The 20,127-nt window shown below is 45.5% G+C and overlaps 1 protein-coding gene across 1 annotated transcript in view; it reads right to left on the bottom strand.

Annotated features, from left to right (window-relative positions):
• Positions 1–20,127, bottom strand: part of LOC119958174 (cytoplasmic dynein 1 intermediate chain 2-like) — an 80,542-nt gene that overhangs the window by 36,602 nt on the left and 23,813 nt on the right. The window contains exons 2-6 of the mRNA XM_038786511.1: positions 19,345–19,460; positions 12,874–12,969; positions 6,944–7,106; positions 6,700–6,799; positions 5,613–5,738 (exon numbers count right to left, since the gene is read on the bottom strand). Coding sequence (XP_038642439.1) covers positions 5,613–5,738; positions 6,700–6,799; positions 6,944–7,106; positions 12,874–12,969; positions 19,345–19,460 — 601 coding nt within the window. The remainder of the gene's footprint in view (positions 1–5,612; positions 5,739–6,699; positions 6,800–6,943; positions 7,107–12,873; positions 12,970–19,344; positions 19,461–20,127) is intronic.

Below are 20,127 nucleotides of genomic sequence, written 5' to 3'. Positions count from 1 at the left end.
GATATAAAAGCGCAGGAGAGGAGCCGGAGATATAAAAGCGGGAGAGGAGCCGGAGATATAAAAGCGGGAGAGGAGCCGGAGATATAAAAGCGCAGGAGAGGAGCCGGAGATATAAAAGCGCAGGAGAGGAGCCGGAGATATAAAAGCAGGAGAGGAGCCGGAGATATAAAAGCGGGAGAGGAGCCGGAGATATAAAAGCGGGAGAGGAGCCACCTCCTCTAACCTAAGGGGTTGAGTGAATATCAGGTAAGCTCTTTCTTTCTTTTTCTTGTTTTATCCGCAAGTTATCTATAGGGGATGGCAGGGAAGGCAGTGCAATGCACCTCCTGCAGAATGTTTGAGGTGAGGGACGCCGTCAGTGTCCCTGCTGATTTCATCTGTCGGAAGTGCACCCATCTCCAGCTCCTCAGAAACCGTGTTAGGGAACTGGAGCTGGAGTTGGATGAACTTCGGATCATTCGGGAGGCAGAGGGGGTCATAGATAGAAGCTTCAGGGATGTAGTTACTCCGAAGAATGAAGATAGATGGGTGACGGTGAGAGGGCTGGGAGGAAGCAGTCAGTACAGGTTGTTCCCCTTAGTAACAAGTATACCGCTTTTTTGGGGGGGGGGGGGGGGGGGAATTCAGGGAGCTAGGGTGGAATCTTAGAGCTATAACAAACAGAGTTGTTATCTCTGGGTTGTTACCTGTGCCACGTGCTAGCGAGTCGAGGAATAGGGAGAGAGAGCAGTTAAACACGTGGCTACAGGGATGGTGCAGGAGGGAGGGTTTCAGATACCTGGATAATTGGGGCTCATTCTGGGGTAGGTGGGACCTCAACCAACGGGATGGTCTACACCTGCACCAGAGGGGTAGCAATGTCCTCGGGGGGAGGTTTGCTAATGCTCTTCGGGAGGGTTTAAACTAATTCAGCAGGGGATTGGGAACCTGAATTGTAGCTCCAGTATACAGGAGGTTGAGAGTGCGGAGGTCATGAGTAAGGTTTCAAGGCTGCAGGAGTGTACCGGCAGGCAGGAAGGTGGTTTGAAGTGTGTCTACTTCAACAGCAGGAGCATCCGGAATAGAATAGAATACTACAGCGCAGTACAGGCCCTCGATGTTGCGCCAACCTGTGAAACCAATGTAAAGTCCATCTACACTATTTCCTCATCATCCATATGTTTTTTCATCCAATGACCATTTAAATGCCCTTAATGCTGGCGAGTCCACTACTGTTGCAGGCAGGGCATTCCACACCCTTACTACTCTCTGAGTAAAGAACCTACCTTTGACATCTGTCCTATATCTATCTCCCCTCAATTTAAAGCTATGTCCCCTCATGCTAGCCATCACCATCCGAGGAAAAAGGCTCTCGATGTCCACTCTATCTAATCCCCTGATCATCTTGTGTGCCTCAATTAAATCACCTCTTAACCTTCTTCTCTCTAACGAAAACAGCCTCAAGTCCTTCAGCCTTTCCTCATAAGGTCTTCCCTCCGGTGGGTGAGCTTGCGGCATGGGTTGGTACCTGGGACTTCGATGTTGTGGCCATTTCGGAGACATGGATAGAGCAGGGACAGGAATGGTTGTTGCAGGTTCCGGGGTTTAGATATTTCAGTAAGCTCAGGGAAGGTGGTAAAAGAGGGGGAGGGGTGGCATTGTTAGTCAAGGACAGTATTACGGTGGCAGAAAGGACGTTTGATGAGGACTCGTCTACTGAGGTGGTATGGGCTGAGGTTAGAAACAGGAAAGGAGAGGTCACCCCGTCAGGGATTTTCTATAGGCCTCCGAAAAGTTCCAGAGATGTAGAGGAAAGGATTGCAAAGATGATTCTGGATAGGAGCGAAAGTAACAGGATAGTTGCTATGGGGGACTTTAACTTTCAAAATATTGACTGGAAACGCTATAGTTCGAATACTTTAGATGGGTCCGTTTTTGTCCAATGTGTGCAGGAGGGTTTCCTGATGCAGTATGTAGATAGGCCAACAAGAGGCGAGGCCCTATTGGATTTGGTACTGGGTAATGAACCAGGACAGGTGTTAGATTTGGAGATTTGGCACTTTGGTGATAGTGACCACAATTCACTTTAGTGATGGAAAGGGATAGGTATATACCGCAAGGTCAGAGTTATTGCTGGGGGAAAGGCAATTATGATGCGATGAGGCAAGACTTAGGATGCATAGGGTGGGAAAGGAAACTGCAGGGGATGGGCACAATGGAAATGTGGAGCTCGTTCAAGGAACAGCTACTGCGTGTCCTTGATAAGTATGTACCTGCCAGGCAGGGAGGAAGTCGTCGAGCGAGGGAACGATGTGTTACTAAAGTAGTTGAAACACTTGTCAAGAGGAAGAAGGAGGCTTATGTAAAGATTATGTAAAGGGGCAGCACGGTAGCATGGTGGTTAGCACAAATGCTTCACAGCTCCAGGGTCCCAGGTTCGATTCCGGCTTGGGTCACTGTCTGTGCGGAGTCTGCACATCCTCCTCGTGTGTGCGTGGGTTTCCTCCGGGTGCTCCGGTTTCCTCCCACAGTCCAAAAATGTGCAGGGTAGGTGGATTGGCCATGATAAATTGCCCTTAGTGTTGGGTGGGGTTACAGGGTTATGGGGATAGGGTGGAGGTGTTGACCTTGGGTAGGGTGCTCTTTCCAAGAGCCGGTGCAGACTCGATGGGCCAAATGACCTCCTTCTGCACTGTAAATTCTATGATAAACTATGATGAGACGTGAAGGTTCAGTTAGGGCACTTGAGAGTTACAAGTTAGCTAGGAAGGACGTAAAGCGAGAGCTAAGAAGAGCCAGGAGGTGACATGAAAAGTCCTTGGCAGGTAGGATCAAGGAAAACCCTAAAGCTTTCTATAGGTATGTCAGGAATAAAAGAATGACTAAGGTAAGAGTCGGGCCAGTCATGGACAGTAGGCGGAAGTTGTGCGTGGAGTCTGAGGAGATAGGAGAGGTGCTAAATGAGTATTTGTCGTCAGATTTCACACAGGAAAAAGACAATGTTGTCGAGGAGAATACTGAGATACAGGCTACTGGACTAGATGGGTTTCAGGTTCATAAGGAGGAGGTGTTAGCAATTCTGGAAAGTGTGAACATAGGCAAGTCCCCTGGGCCAGATGGGATTTATCCTAGGATTCTCTGGGAAGCTAGGGAGGAGATTGCAGAGCCTTTGGCTTTGATCTTTATGTCGTCATTGTCTACAGGAATAGTGTCAGAAGACAGGAGGATAGCAAATGTTGTCCCCTTGTTCAAGAAGGGGAGTAGAGATAACCCCGGTAACTATAGACCAGTGAGCCTTACTTCTGTTGTGGGCAAAGTCTTGGAAGGGATTATAAGTGATACGATTTATAATCATCTAGAAAGGAATAATCACCACTTTTTCATGCCTCACAAACATTGAGTTCTTTGAGAAGGTGACCAAACAGGTGGATGAGGGTAATGCGGTTGATGTGGTGTATATGGATTTCAGTAAGGCGTTTGATAAGGTTCCCCACGGTAGACTATTGCAGAAAATACGGAGGCTGGGGATTGAGGGTGATTTAGTGGGTTGGATCAGAAATTGGCTAGCTGATAGAAAACAGGTGGTTGACGGGAAATATTTGGCCTGGAGTTCTGTTACTAATGGTGTACCACAAGGATCTGTTTTGGGGCCACTGCTGTTTGTCATTTTTATAAATGACCTGGAGGAGGGCGTAGAAGGATGGGTTAGTAAATTTGCATTTCAGATCCCTGAAAGTTGCCACCCAGGTTGATAGTGTTATTAAGAAGGCGTACGGTGTGTTAGCTTTTATTGGTAGAGGGATTGAGTTTCGGAGCCATGAGGTCATGTTGCAGTTGTACAAAACTCTGGTGCAGCTGCATTTGGAGTATTGCGTACAGTTCTGGTCGCCACATTATAGGAAGGATATGGAAGCATTGGAAAGGGTACAGAGGAGGTTTACAAGGATGTTTCCTGGTATGGAGGGAAGATCTTATGAGGGAAGGCTCAGGAATTTGAGGCTGTTTTCGTTAGAGAAGAAGGTTAAGAGGTGACTTAATAGAAGAATACAAGATGATCAGAGGATTAGATAGAGTGGACAGTGAGAGCCTTTTTCCTCGGATGGTGATGTCCAGCACGAGGGACGTAGCTTTAAATTGAGGGGAGATAGATAGAGGACAGATGTGAGAGGTAGGTTCTTTACTCAGAGAGTAGTAAGGGCGTGGAATGCCCTGCCTGCAACAGTAGTGGACTCGCCAACACTAAGGGCATTCAAATGGTCATTGGATAGGCATATGGATGATAAGGGAATAGTGTAGATGGGCTTTAGAGTGGTTTCACAGGTCTGCGCAACATCGAGGGCCGAAGGGCCTGTACTGCGCTGTAATGTTCTAATGTCTTTTCACAAGTACACAAGGTATACACCCAGGCAAATGCGAGGTGATGCATTTTGGAAGATCAAATTCAAGAGCGGACTATATGGTCAATGGAAGGGTCTTGGGGAAAATTGATGTGCAGAGAGATCTGGGAGTTCAGGTCCATTGTACCCTGAAGGTGGCAACGCAGGTTGATAGAGTGGTCAAGAAGGCATACAGCATGCTTGCCTTCATCGGACGGGGTATTGAGTACAAGAGTCGGCAGGTCATGTTACAGTTGTATAGGACTTTGGTTCGGCCACATTTGGAATACTGCGTGCAGTTCTGGTCGCCACATTACCAGAAGGATGTGGATGCCTTGGAGAGGGTGCAGAGGAGGTTCACCAGGATGTTGTCTGGTATGGAGGGTGCTAGCTATGAAGAAAGGTTGAGTAGATTAGGGTTGGAAAGACGGAGGTTGAGGGGGGACCTGATTGAGGTCTACAAAATTATGAGAGGTATGGACAGGGTGGATAGCAACAAGCTTTTCCCAAGAGTGGGGGTGTCAGTTACAAGGGGGTCACGATTTCAAGGTGAGAGGGGGAAAGTTTAAGGGAGATGTGCGTGGAAAGATTTTTACGCAGAGGGTGGTGGGTGCCTGGAACGCTTTACCAGCGGAGGTGGTAGAGGCGGGCACGATAGCATCATTTAAGAAGCATCTAGACAGATATATGAACGGGCGGGAACAGAGGGAAGTAGACCTTGGAAAATAGGAGACAGGTTTAGATAAAGGATCTGGATTGGCGCAGACTGGGAGGGCCGTGCTGTAATTTTCTTTGTTCTTTATATCAACGTCTTTGCAGTGGGGAAATCGGTGCTTCCAGGGATCATGGGGACTGAATACTCCGCGATCGCTATCTCCGACCACTCTCCATACTTTTTGGATGCGAGGTTGGACACGGGCTGTGCCCAGCACCCCACATGGAGGCTGGACACGGACATCCTGGCTGACAAGACATCCGAGTACTTCTTAAATATGGTGAGAGTTTCTGCCTCTACCACCTATTTCGGCCTAGAATTCAAGGTTCCTATAATTCAATTTCATATGAACATTAACACTTTCTATAACATACAAAGCCAAATATCAGAGACTCGCATGCATATTATACAAAATACAATTTTCTGGTATCCTGCCAAGATAGATAGACCGTGCATGGTTTCTAAATCTAGCAATTGGTTTGGAAGAGCTGGAATCCAGAAACTGAATACATGTAAAACGGTTTCAATACAATCGACAATACCTGGCAGTGAAAGATATATTCTGGAGTGGTCTTCTTAAACTTCATATTCCATACAAGAGCCACACCATCAGGCTCATTCAAAGCATCTTCATTATTAGTGTAAGAAGCAACCAGTAGTTCTGGATACTATTTGAAAAAGTGGTGACAAAGGAAAGAAACAAATCAGTCCAACTCATAAAGAGTCATTATATATCGGGTATAGCCCCGACTCATTCACATGCACTCAATTTCCACAGCCCTGCTCAGGACTGCCCTTCAACTGGCTGACAAAGCAGTCAGTCTCTCTGGATTGGATTTGGATCACTGGTGGGTGAACCTGAACTGGAAGCTTGTGTAAAATATAAAATGGAGTTTGAGGAAGAGAAGCACCTCACACGCTGTTTCCTAACATTTACATGTGCAGGATACTTGTTCAGAATTCTCACTTAAGAAAACTGTGCTGCCAAGATTCCCAAGCGTGAAGCATTCAGCTTCAAAGAGCCCAGTAACAGGCCATTGCTCAATTTCTTACGTTATTACAAACTTTTATTTTCTCTTGCTGCTTCAGTATTCATTTGCCATTTATTGTTGGGTAAGTTTCTCTCTCCTGCTGCATTCTTTGGATCACAGTGGGTTAACCCATGGGACTCACCTGTACCTCTGCTTTGTGGAAGAGGAGGAAGATTGACAGGAGGAAATCAACCGCATCGAACAACACCAGGAATGTTGTGGAGTCCCCCACTGCAGTCTCATGTCCACATCGACAAAACTTGTTTTGGCAAAGGGAAGCTTCAATTACCGAATGAAGCCTCAGATAGGTGAGGATCTGCTTGCAAGATGTAGGTGAATGCATCTGCAAAGGCAGCTCACCAAGATCCATCTAGATGTACACGTCTCATCTTTCTCGCAATAAATGCGCGGAATTGTCTTCAACAAGATCAGCAGCCGGCCGGCTCAGGGCTTTGCCAAATGTGAGAACATGTATCATATGGCAGCTTTATTTAAATACATTTAAAAAGTGTAACTCGGGGTCCCAATCGCATAAGCTATTTCTTCACGATTGGTTTTTAATTTTCATCCTTGTTATTCTCCTTTAAAGCAAACTCACCTGCTGTGACCAGTCCAGACAGGTAACAACACGATCCTTTGACCAATTTTCATCGTAAAACTGCCTGTTCAGTGACAGCTTGGCCCCTGCTTGAACCTCTCTGTGGAGGCATTTTATAATGTGTTAAAAATAGCAATGCAGCACAAGACCAACTTGCAGTTTTAAAACTCAATGCAGTCCACAGACTAGTCTGTTACAAAATGGCATCAAATAGAATAGGCGATAAGGAGGAGAATTTACCCACCCTTCTTTGTCATCCAGGTTACGGCCACTGTAGTCAAAGAAAATGTCAGCATGCTCAGTAAGTGCTTGCTCAATCATTCTGGAGGTCTGATCAAAAAAGGACAAAAACCCATCTGAATGAAGGATATTTTCCTTTTCTTCCTTGGTCAGGTCAAGCTGAGTTGCTGGAAAGAAATATGACAGCATAGTTGAGCTGAATATCTATGGACCAGCTCTGTTTTTATAGAAATGTTGCTGTCTCATTCCCCTGCTGAAACTTCTATCAACCACCTTCCCCGGTACATTGAGCTGGCCCACGCAATGAAAATGTGAGCACAAAGGACTGGAATTTCAGCTTCTAGGTGAGTGGTAGACAGAAGAAATATACATTATGCCCCTTAACCCTTTTAGGACCTTTCTATGTGTACTTTGCACGATTCCACTCCGTATTTATACATATCCAATTGTGTATTCATAGAATAGAACAGAATCATAGACTCTTTACAGTACAGAAACAGTTGGCGCATCGAGTCTGCACCAACCCTTTTGAAAGACCACCCTACCCGGGCCCTATTTCCCACCCTGTAACCTCACCCTAATGGGCAATGTAGCATGGCCAATTCACCTAACCTGCACATAAGAACAAAAGAACTAGGAGCAGGAGCAGGAGTAGGCCATCTGGCCCCTCGAGCCTGCTCCGCCATTCAATTGGATCATGGCTGATCTTTTGTGAACTCAGCTCCACTTTCCGGCCCAAACACCATAAACCCTTAATCCTTCAAAAAACTATCTTTATCTTAAAAACATTTAATGAAGGAGCCTCAACTGCTTCACTGGGCAAGGAATTCCATAGATTCACAACCCTTTGGGTGAAGAATATCCTCCTAAACTCAGTCCTAAATCTACTTCCCCTTATTTTGAGGCTTTGTCCCCTAGTTCTGCTTTCACCAGCCAGTGGAAACAACCTGCCTGTATCCCAATTCCCGTCATAATTTTATAGGTTTCTATAAGGTGCTCCCGCATCCGTCTAAATTCCAATGAGTACAGTCCCAGTCTACTCAACCTCTCCTCGTAATCTAACCCCCTCAACTCTGGGATTAACCTAGTGAATCTCCTCTGCACACCCGCCAGTGCCGGTACGTCCTTTCTCAGGTAAGGAGACCAAAATTGAAGACAATACTCCAGTAACCAATTAACAAATCCTCTATTCATGCTACTACTTTACTCGTAACATCTTTATCATATGCAGCAACCTTTTGTGTGGCACCTTGTTAAAAGCTTTCTGGAAATTCAGATATACCAGATCATTGTCTCCTCATTGTCTACCGCACTGGTAATGTCCTCATAATATTCCACTAAATTAGTTAGGCATGACCTGCCCTTTCCGAACCCATGCTGCGTCTGCCCAATGGGACAATTTCTATCCAGATGCCTCGCTATTTCTTCCTTGATGATAGATTCCAGCATCTTCCCTACTACCGAAGTTAAGCTCACTGGCCTATAATTTCCTGCTCTCTGCCTACCTCCTTTTTTAAACAGTGGTGTCACGTTTGCTAATTTCCAATCAGCCGGGACCACCCCAGAGTCTAGTGAATTTTGGCAAATTATCACTAGTGCATCTGCAATTTCCCTAACCATCTTTTTTAGCACTCTGGGATGCATTCCATCAGGGCCAGGAGACTTGTCTACCTTTAGCCCCATGAGCTTGCCCATCACTACCTCCTTAGTGATAACAATCCTCTCAAGGTCCTCAGCTGTCATAGCCTCATTTCTATCAGTCACTGGCATGTTATTTGTGTCTTCCACTGTGAAGACCGACCCAAAAAACCTGTTCAGTTCCTCAGCCATTTCCTCATCTCCCATTATTAAAACTCCCTTCTCATCCTCTAAAGGACCAATATTTACCTCAGCCACTCTTTTTTGTTTTATATATTTGTAGAAACTTTTACTATCTGATTTTATATTCTGAGCAAGTTTACTCTTATAATCTATCTTACTCTTCTTTATAGCTTTTTTTAGTAGCTTTCTGTTGCCCCCTAAAGATTTCACAATCCTCTCATCTCCCACCAATCTTTGCCACTTTGCATGCTTTTCCCTTGAATTGGATACTCTCCCTTATTTCCTTAGATATCCACGGTCGATTTTCCCTCTTTCTACCGTCCTTCCTTTTTGTTGGTATAAACCTTTGCTGAGCACTGTGAAAAATCGCTTGGAAGGTTCTCCACTGTTCCTCAACTGTTTCACCATAAAGTCTTTGCTCCCAGTCTACCTTCTCTCATCCCATTGTAATCTCCTTTGCTAATCAAAAAACACTCGTGTTTGATTTGACCTTCTCACCCTCCATCTGTATTTTAAATTCTACCATATTGTGATCGCTCCTTCCGAGAGGATCCCTAACTATGAGATCATGAATCAATCCTGTCTCATTACACAGGACAAGATCTAGGACCGTTTGTTCCCTCGTAGGTTCCATTACATACTGTTCTCGGAAACTATCGCGGATACATTCTGTAAACTCCTCCTCAAGGTTGCCTTGACCAACGGTTAAACCAATCGACATGTGGATTAAAATCACCCATGGTGACTGCTGTACCATTTCTACATGCATCAGTTATTTCTTTGTTTATTGCCTGCCCCACCGTAATGTTACTATTTGGTGGCCTATAGACGACTCCTATCAGTGACTTTTTCACTACTCTTCATGATTTCCACCCAAATGGATTCAACCTTATCCTCCATAGCACCGATGTCATCCCTTACTATTGCCCGGATGTCATCCTTAAATAATCCTTCCAAATAGTTTGATATTCACTACTAGTTTGATATACACTACATATCCAAGGGGGATATTTAACTCCCAGTCGTGACCATCCTTTAACCATGTTTCAGTAATGGCCACTAAATCATAGTCATTCACATGATTTGCGCCATCAACTCATTAACCTTATTCCGAATACGACGAGCATTCAGGTAAAGTACCTTTATTATGGCTTTAATCTTAACACCTCTATCAGTAACCTCTACTAAGCTATTTTTCCTTTTAACTTTTCTCCTAATTTTCCTTGTCGTTGAACCCATATCTTCATGTAACAACCTGCCACATCGCTTACCATTTATGTTTTTACTTCCCGTTTTATTGCTTTTAGTATTACTGGGCCTATTCCCTGAGCGCCCCTCAGTCACTGTACCCTGCATTGTGGTCCTTTTTGATGATGGCTTCTCTGCCTTACACTTTCCCCCTTCCTGCCTTTTGTTTCTGTTCCTGTTTTACTACCTTCCAACTTCCTGCATCGGTTCCCATCCCCCTCCACATTAGTTTAAACCCTCCCTAACAGCTCTAGCAAACATCGGTTCCAATCCTGCCCAGGTGCAGACCATCCGGTTTGTACCGGTCCCACCTCCCCCAGAACCGGTGAGAGGGGGAAAGTTTAAGGGAGATGTGCGTGGAAAGTTTTTTACGCAGAGGGTGGTGGGTGCCTGGAACGCTTTGCCAGCGGAGGTGGTAGAGGCGGGCACGATAGCATCATTTAAGAAGCATCTAGACAGGTATATGAATGGGCGGGAACAGAGGGAAGTAGACCTTGGAAAATAAGAGACAGGTTTAGATAAAGGATCTGGATCGGCGCAGGCTGGGAGGGCCGAAGGGCCTGTTCCTGTGCTGTAATTTTCTTTGTTCTTTGTTCTATCTATCCTGACATTCCTACTGTGACTAGCTCGTGGTGAAAATGAAAATCCTGAGATTAACTACCTTTGAGGTCCTACTTTTTAGTTTAACTCCTAACCCACTGAATTCAGCTTGTCCGACCCACGACAGCTGGCTGTTCACCCCCCCCCCCCCCCCCCCCCAAGAATGTCCTGCAGCCCCTCCGGGACATCCTTGACCCTTGCACCAGGGAGGCAACATACCATCCTGGAGTCTCGTTTGCGTCCGCAGAACCGCCTGTCTATTCCCCTTACGATTGAGTCCCCTATCACTATAGCCCTGCCATTTTTCTTCCTGCCCTGCTGTGCAGCAGAGCCAGCCATGGTGCCATGAACCTGGCTGCTGCTGCCTTCCCCTGGTGAGCCATCTCCCTCAACAGTATCCAAAGCGGTATATCTGTTTTGCAGGGAGATGACCGCAGGGGACACCTGCACTGCCTTCCTACTCTTGCTCTGTCTTTTCTATCTCTCTCAGTAATTTTCACCTGCGGTGTGACCAACTCAGCGAACGTGCTATCCACGACGTCCTCAGCATCGCGGATGCTCCAAAGTGAGTCCATCCGCAGCTCCAGAGCCGTCAAGTGGTCTAACAGGAGCTGCAGCTGGACACTCCTTGCGCACATTAAGGAGCCAGGGTCAGTGGACGTGCCCCTGAGCTCCGACATCGTACACGAGGAGCATAACATGGATCTGCGATCACCTGCCATGTCTTAAACCTTAGGTTAACATCTTTGAACTGTGGGAGGAAACCGGAGCACCGGGAGGAAACCCACGCAGACACGGTCCAAAGATGTGCAGATTAGGTGGATTGACCGTGCTAAATTGCCCCTTCATGTCCAAAAGGTTAGGTGGGGTTACTGGGTTATGGGGATAGGGTGGAGGCGTGGGCTTAAGAAGAGTGCGCTGTCCAATGGTCAGTGCAGGCACGATGGGCTGAATGACCTCCTGTATGCACTGTAAGTTCTATGATTCTGTGAGGCAGAACAAGTAAGTGAACAGAAGATTAAAAATACGAGGAGGAAAAGGGGTTCAAGATTGGGGTTGCAAAAATGATGAGCAAAGTTAGAATAAAGATGATAAGCACAGTAGATAAAAGTCGGACTATAGCAATGTTTAAAGGAAATTTGAAGGAGTCACGGCAGGAGATTAAATATTTAAACTGAAACTGCAATAGTTAAGGGTGCAAATTGTACACAAGTCACCAGCACCCCATTGGTACCCACTGCAGAATACTAAAAGAGTTAAGCGCAGAAGACACCAACCATAAAACCTTTGAAAAACCTTTGGAACAGGAATTGTGCCAAAGCAATAAAACGGTGGATATAAAATGCCTCTGAATAAGTCCTTCTGCATTGAATTAGTCAACATTACTCAGCTTTATTCATACACTTTATTCATACAATGATTTTAGATTGAAGAGTGACAGGACGGTGGGGATTTTATATGCCAGCAAATTGCAAATCTTTCTCACACAAGTTGCTGACTAAACGTGTATGTTTCCTATTGGCCAGAACACGGGCTGGAGCTGAGGAACAGATCACCGCCTTTGTTCAGTTACAGACATACCTGTTCTCACCTCATAGAACGTTGAGCAAACCATAGCTTCAGAAAATGACAAAGTAAATATTGAATCTGTTAACATTTTCCAATTTCAACATAAACAATCCACAGCAAGTTTAAATGCATATTACAAAGAAAATACAACAGCCACCTAGCAGAAACTTTATACAACAGCTCAACAAAACCAGAGCCAGTACATACATAAATCATTCATTCAACTGAAGGATTTTAACTGGAATAAAACACTTTTTAAACTTTCCATTTGTAGCAATCAGTTTAACTTAGGTTTGAATAAACTGCAACCAGAAGCATCAAGCTCTCAAGTATTTCATGTTTGCAATATAACTGAAAAGCTCTTGCACATATTCTGTGAATTAAGTGAGCATTTAAGGCTGGGGGGGGGGGGGGGGGGGGGGCGAGGAGAGGGGGGAGAAGAGAAGGTGGACAAGTGCTTTTGATCCAAAGTGTTGCTCCCCTAAATTAAAATTTCATCGAATGTGTTTCACACTCACAGATGCCGATGTTTCCTGTGCTGGAGACTTTCAGATGCTTTTGAATGACAACACTGAGCACCTCCTTCAATTCGGCAGGTTCCAGTTCAAAATCTAATGTGAGTGTTCCTTGAATAACTTGGCTCAGCCAAGTGTGGTATATTAAGCTAGTCTCTTCCAAATACCCAAGAACAGTTACCTTGAGCCTCTTCTTTGGTTTCCCCTTGGGTTGCTTCAGGTGTTTCAGTCTCTGCTGCAGTTGATGCTTTCATGGGGACTGCTAGTTCTTCTTTTGCTGCAGGAAGTAAGTGAATCAAAAAGCGGCACAATTAATATCAAATATGTAGAAATGGACTAATATGGTACAGCTGTTGTTTGAGCGAATTTGTAATTCCGCCCCCCCCCTCCAAACACCAACTCAGCAGGTGTACTAGGAAATTGTTCCCGATCTGACAGAGGAACTTTTCAGATCTGTACGTTCAAGTGAGGCTGAATTGCAAAGTGTCTGCACATCACTGAGTCCTAATTGAAGGAAACTTGTGGAGGACAGATCCAACCAGGAGTCACATTAATAATGTAAGTGTAAATGCCCAGTTTCATTCAAGTAGCCCACGGACATGATGGAGGACCACTCATGCACCCCCGGTTGCCCATCACTGACTGAGACAGTTTTGTCCACTCAACTACAGCTGGAAGCAAGATGGCAACATAAATGGGGTATTAAAAGAGAGGATCTACCAACGTAAAGACACATTTTGTTCTGCCCCCTCAACACAGGCACTACGCTCTTCAAGCTCAAGGACAGCAAGTCAAACTGTCACAAATGGCTTAGGTACAGCCACTCCATGAAACGAGCAGTTGAGATTATAGACTTAGAAATTCCATGGGAGATGTATTACAACAGAGACAATCAACATAAGACAGCTACCATGAAATGCAATAGGGAATTCAGAAACTTCTTCATCCAGAGAATGGTGAAATGTGGAACTCTCTACCACACAAGGGTTTAAGCGATTAGTATCACTGGATTTAAGGTGAACAAAGAACAATACAGCACAGGAACAGGCCCTTCGGCCCTCTAAGCCTGTACCAGTCATGATAACAACCATGGCCAAAACCCTCAGCACTTCCTTGTGCCGAATCCCTCCATACCCATTGTGGAAACCTAAACTTCACCGTCTGAAGCATCATGGGATACATGACATAAAGTCTTAAAGTGTCTAATTTTAAATTGCTTTTTGTACCTCATTAATTCAGTTAGCAGCCAGATGGTCCCTTGTAAATTGATTACATTGTCTTGCATTTAATTGATCTCCTGATGAGATCAATTCAGTTTGTCTGGTGACACACACACACACCATTGTTTAAATAATACCATCGGAGCCAGTGACATCAGTCGATTAGCACGGCCATTGTATTGCTAATGTACATTCATCTCTGTAGAATTACTGCAGTAGACATTGACGTCATCTGATCAACCCCCCCCCCCGCCGCATTGTATCGGAATGGTACCTTTCAAGAGCGGACTATCAGAGAATACAAGAAAATATAGATAGATTGGAGAGTTGGGTAGAGAAATGGCAGATGGGAGTTCAATCCAGGCAAATGCGAGGTGATCCATTTTGGAAGTTCTAATTCAAGAGCGGACCAAATGGTCAATGGAAGGGTCTGGGGAAAATTGATGTACAGAGAGATCTGGGAGTTCAGGTCCATTGTACCCTGAAGGTGGCAACGCAGGTTGATAGAGTGGTCAAGAAGGCATACAGCATGCTTGCCTTCATCGGACGGGGTATTGAATACAAGAGTCGGCAGGTCATGTTACAGTTGTATAGGACTTTGGTTCGGCCACATTTGGAATACTGCCTGCAGTTCTGGTCGCCACATTACCAGAAGGACGTGGATGCCTTGGAGAGGGTGCAGAGGAGGTTCACCAGGATGTTGCCTGGTATGGAGGGTGCTAGCTATGAAGAAAGGTTGAGTAGATTAGGATTGTTTTCGTTGGAAAGACAGAGGTTGAGGGGGGACCTTATTGAGGTCTACAAAATTATGAGAGGTATGGACAGGGTGGATAGCAACAAGCTTTTTCCAAGAGTGGGGGTGTCAATTACAAGGGGTCACGATTCCAAGGTAAGAGGGGGAAAGTTTAAGGGAGATGTGCGTGGGAAGTTTTTTACGCAGAGGGTGGTGGGTGCCTGGAACGCTTTACCAGCGGAGGTGGTAGAGGCGGGCACGATAGCATCATTTAAGAAGCATCTAGACAGGTTTATGAACGGGCGGGGAACAGAGGGAAGTAGATCCTTGGAAAATAGGCAACAGGTTTAGTTAAAGGATGTGGATCGGCGCAGACTGGGAGGGCCGAAGGGCCTGTTCCTGTGCTGTAATTTTCTTTGTGTTCTCTGTGTAAGTCAACTGAAAGGCTCAGCAATTATCAGTGTATCACCTGTACGGGGAGAAGGGCTACTTTTGAGTATAAAGATCTCGACGTTCCTCATGTTTCCCAGAGTGTGCCTGCTGCGACTCTTGATTCCAGCGGCCTCTCTCCTTGTTGCAAGTAAAATCGTTTAACCTTTAACTGTGCTGTTATTTGTTACGTTTCTTTCAATCTAAACGTCTTACGGCGATATTAAAGATTTCAACACCATCCTATCTATGTGTTTGTCAAGATGCGTTTGAATGGCGTTAATGTATCTGCTTCCACAACCTCCCCTAGCAACACGATCTAGGCACTCACCACCCTCTGTGTAAAAACCCTGCCTCGCACATCTCCTCTAAACTTTGCCACATGGACCTTAAACCTCTGCCCCCTGGTGCCTGACCCCTCCACCCTGGGAAAGAGAGACTGTCCATTCACTCTATCCATGTCCCTCATAATCTTGGAGACCTCTATCAGGCCACCTCCATTGTTCTAATGAAAACAGTCTGAGTCTATCCAGCTTGTCTGCATGGCTAACACCCTCCAGACCAGGCAACATCCTAGTAAACCTCCTCTGCACCCTCTCCAAAGCCTCCACATCTTTTGGGTCGTGTGGCAACCAGAATTGTGCGCAATATTCCAAGTGCGGCCTTACCAAGGTTCTATACAACTGTAGCATAACTTGCCAGATTTTATACTCGATGCCCCGTCCAATGAAGGCAAGCATTCCATCTGCTTTCTTGACTACCTTGTCCATTTGTGTTGCCACCTTCAAAGATCTGTGGACCTGCACGCCCAGATCCCTCTGACTTTCTATATTCCTAAGAGTTTTGCCATTTACGGTATATTTTCCCTCTTTGTTAAACCTACCAAAATGCATTACCTCACATTTGTCTGGATTAAACTCCATTTGCCATTTCTCTGCCCAGTCTCCAACCTATCTGTGTCCTGCTGTATCCTCTGACAATCCTCAACACTATCTGCCATTCCACCAACCTTGGTATCATCCGCGAACTTACTAATCAGACTGGCTACATTTTCCTCCAAATCGTTTATGTACACGACAAACAACACAGGTCCCAGCACCGATCCCTGTGGAACACCACTAGTCACAACCTTCCATTCAGAAAAACACCCTTCCATTGCTACTGCCTTCTGTGACCGAGCTAGTTCTGTATCCATTTTACCACCTCACCTCTGATCTCGTGCGACCTCACCTTTTGTACCAGTCTGCCATGAGGCACCTTGTCAAAGACTTTACCGAAGTCCATGTAAACAACATCCACCGCCCTCCAATCATCAATCATCTTTGCTATCGCCTCAAAAAACTCGATTAAGTTAGTGAGGCACGACCTCCCCTTCACAAAACCATGCTGTTTATCACTAATGAGTCCATTTGTTTCCAAATGGGTATAAATCCTGTCCCTGAGAGTTCTCTCCAATAATTTATCTACTACTGATGTGAGGCTGTAGCTTCCAGGATTATCCCTGCTACCTTTCTTAAACAGTGGTACCACATTAGTTATTCTCCAGTCCTCTGGGATCTCACCTGTAGCCAATGAGGATACAAAAATATCAGTCAAGGACAAAGTAATTTCCTCCCTTGTTTCCCTCAGTATTCTGGGATAAATTCCATCTGGCCCAGGAGATTTATCTACCTTGATATTTAAAAGACCCAATACCTCCTCCTTTTCGATGTCATAGAATTTACAGTGCAAAGGAGGCCATGCGGCCCATCGAGTCTGCACTGGTCCTCGGAAAGAGCACCCTACTTAAGCCCACGCCTCCACCCTATTCCCGTAACCCCACCTAACCTTTTTGGACATAAAGGGCAATTTTTCATGGCTAATCCACCTAACCTGCACGTGTTTGGACTGTGGGAGGAAACTGGAGCACCCGGAGGAAACCCACGAACACACGGGGAGGACGTGCAGACTCCGCGCACAGTGAAACACCCGGGGATCGAACCTGGGACCCTGGCACTGTGAAGCAACTGTGCTACACCTACCGTGCTGTTAACATGACCCAGACTGTCCACACACCCGACCCAAGAATCATCTTCCACAAAGTCCTTTTCTTTGGTGAACACCTCACCCATTTCCTCTGGCTCAACACATAGTTTCCCCCCAGTGTCCTTAAGTGGTCCAATCCTTTCCATGGTCATCCTCTTGCTTTTTATATATGAATAAAAAGCTTTGGAATTCACCTTAATCCTACATGCCAAGGACTTTTCATGACCCGTCCTAATTTCTCGCTTAAGTACCTTGCTATTTTTTTTATACTCAAGGGTTTCGACTGTCCCCACCCTTCTCAACTGCATAAAAGCCTTCTTTTTCTTTTTGACGAGGTTCACAATATCCCTCGCTATCCAAGGGATAAACTCTCAGGAACGTGACTTTCCTGAATCCTAATGAACTGTCGTTTGAAAGACTCCCACATGTCCGATGATGATTTACTCTCCAACAGCTGCACCCAATCCAAATTCTTTCAATTCCTGTCTAATGTTACCGTTATCATAATTTGCCTTCCGCAGTTTAGCACCTTAAAGCAAGGGTTACCCTCAGCCCTATCCAAACTACCCTAAACCGTACAAAATTGTGGTCCCTACTCCCAAAACGTTCCCCTACGGAAACCTCAACCACTCATTCCCCAATACAAGATCCAGTACGAAAGCTGACAAAGCTGTCAGCTTTGACAAAGTAAGAAGTCTTACAACACCAGGTTAAAGTCCAACATGTTTGTTTCAAACACTAGCTTTAGGAGCACTGCTCCTTCCTCAGGTGAGCACTGCTCCTTCCATTCACCTGAGGAAGGAGCAGTGCTCCGAAAGCTAGTGTTTGAAACAAACATGTTGGACTTTAACCTGGTGTTGGAAGACTTATTTCTGTGCTCACCCCAGTCCAACGCCGGCATCTCCACATCATAGCTTTGACAAAGCAATCGGACTCGAAACGTTCGCTCTTTTCTCTCCCTACAGATGCTGCCAGACCTGCTGAGATTTTCCAGCATTTTCCCTTTGGTTTTAGATTCCAGCATCCGCAGTAATTTGCTTTTATCCAGTGGACTATCTACATACTGCATCAAGAAGCCTTCCTGCGTACACCTCACAAACTCTGCCCCATCCAAGCCTCCAGCAATAAGTGAATCCCAGTCAATATCGGGGAAATTAAAATCCCATACCACAACATTGCTCGGCAACAGGTGATGGAGAAGTTAAAGATATAGATTTAGATGCGGAAAGTTGGGAGGAGAAGTGAGTGGAACAGGAACATCAGCACGGGCTGCTTGGGCTGAATGGCCCGTTTCTGGGCTGTATGAACATATGAATATGCCTGATATGGGGCCCTCCCCACCCTGCTAAACCACCTCCCTGACTGGCCCCAGCAACCCAGCCCCTACTTCCCTTCTTCAGAGGATAGCATCCACGCTCCTTCGCCTGGCAATGGTCCTTACTCCCTGTGGGGCTGCTAGCACTGAATAGCTAGCGGCTCTTCGGTTGGTTGGCAGCTCTTAGATCTCATCTCTCAAAGAGACAGGAGTCTCAAGGGCAGCTGACTCGCTACTAGACTGCTGTGAAATCAAGCTGGGGCTCCCAAAACAGTCAATGCCAGACTGCCCCCATCCCCTACGCCCTTCTGGTCCCATTGTCAGAACCACTCACGCCCTAACACAATCTAGCCCCGGGAATCCAATTTACTCCAGATTCATTGCACAGGAGCATTTTCCTTGTCCTGTAGCAAGTTGAATCTTTTAAATTCTTCGGCAGTCTGGTACTTGAATTTGCCAATTTCATGTCAGATGTGTCCATTTTTACAAAGGCTGTTGATAAAAGTGCTTCATGAAAACAAAGCATCCCTACTTTGTAGAGGTAAAAGGTAAAAGAGGTAGAGGTAAAATAAAGTCTGGCCAGAAATCTCCGGGTGTTGCAATCTTTTCCCCCTGGCAGCGCACCCCCGCCACGGGTCCTGTGCGGCCTGATGTGTTTTCAATAGGAAATCCCATTGACCAGCAGCGGGAAGATAGAATCCCACCGTCGGGAACTGCCCACTGCTGAGGAACACAAAGCTGGGGGACCAGAGAATCCGGCCGCATCTCATTCGCCACACAGAATGTACTGCTTGATGGTAAAAAACCTAGAGTAGCAAAATACATGTTATGGAAAATCCTGTTCACTGTAAAAGAAGGATTCATGGAGAACAAGGAAACAAAACAAATCATCAAAGGAGAACATTTCTGGAAAATGTATTCACAGCCTACCTTCATCTGGTTTTGCAACCACTGGTGTTTGGGTCTCCTTACAGTGTGCAAGACGCTCACAAGGTGCAATATCCACATGGGTAATTCTGGCTATTCCTAGTTTCTGCAGGTGATGTCTATATTGGAGTTGAAAAATGAAAATCACTGTGGTGCAGTGAATAGTAAAGTGACAGTCAAACCTTGAATACCGCTATCCGTATTTAGTAATTGCAGTGGAACCCCCAAGTCCCAGAGTTTTACACAGTTCAGATAATTGTGTGAAATGCTATCTTGTTACATAATTTCTTTCGTTGTTTGCATTTTATATCTTATTGGTCAAAGCGACTACATAAATGTTTGGTTTCATTAGTTGCAGGACAACCTTATTGGTGTGCCTCAGGATAATGCTGTACCCTACATAACCAGATCAGAATTTGGATTATTCATTTATTTCCTTTAATTACATAAAGTCCCCTCTGTTTTGGCAATTAATGTACGTTCCACTGTTATGCTATTAACCAACAATTGTTTGCCGGCAACAGTCTGCATGATGAACTGGTAGTCCCAACAAACATTACACGTGTGACATACGTGTGACTAAATGTAACATATAAGCCACACAAGCAGACAACAAATGCACAAATTATAACCAGAACATGGGCAGCACGGTAGCACAGTGGTTAGCACTGTTGCTTCACAGTGCCAAGGACCTGGGTTCGATTCCCGGCTTGGGTCACTGTCTGTGCGGAGTCTGCACGTTCTCCCCGTGTCTGCGTGGGTTTCCTCCGGGTGCTCCGGTTTCCT

Source organism: Scyliorhinus canicula, chromosome 28 (assembly GCF_902713615.1).
Source record: "Scyliorhinus canicula chromosome 28, sScyCan1.1, whole genome shotgun sequence".
Taxonomy (NCBI): Eukaryota; Metazoa; Chordata; class Chondrichthyes; order Carcharhiniformes; family Scyliorhinidae; genus Scyliorhinus; species Scyliorhinus canicula.
This window is presented reverse-complemented; position numbering and strand designations above follow the sequence as displayed.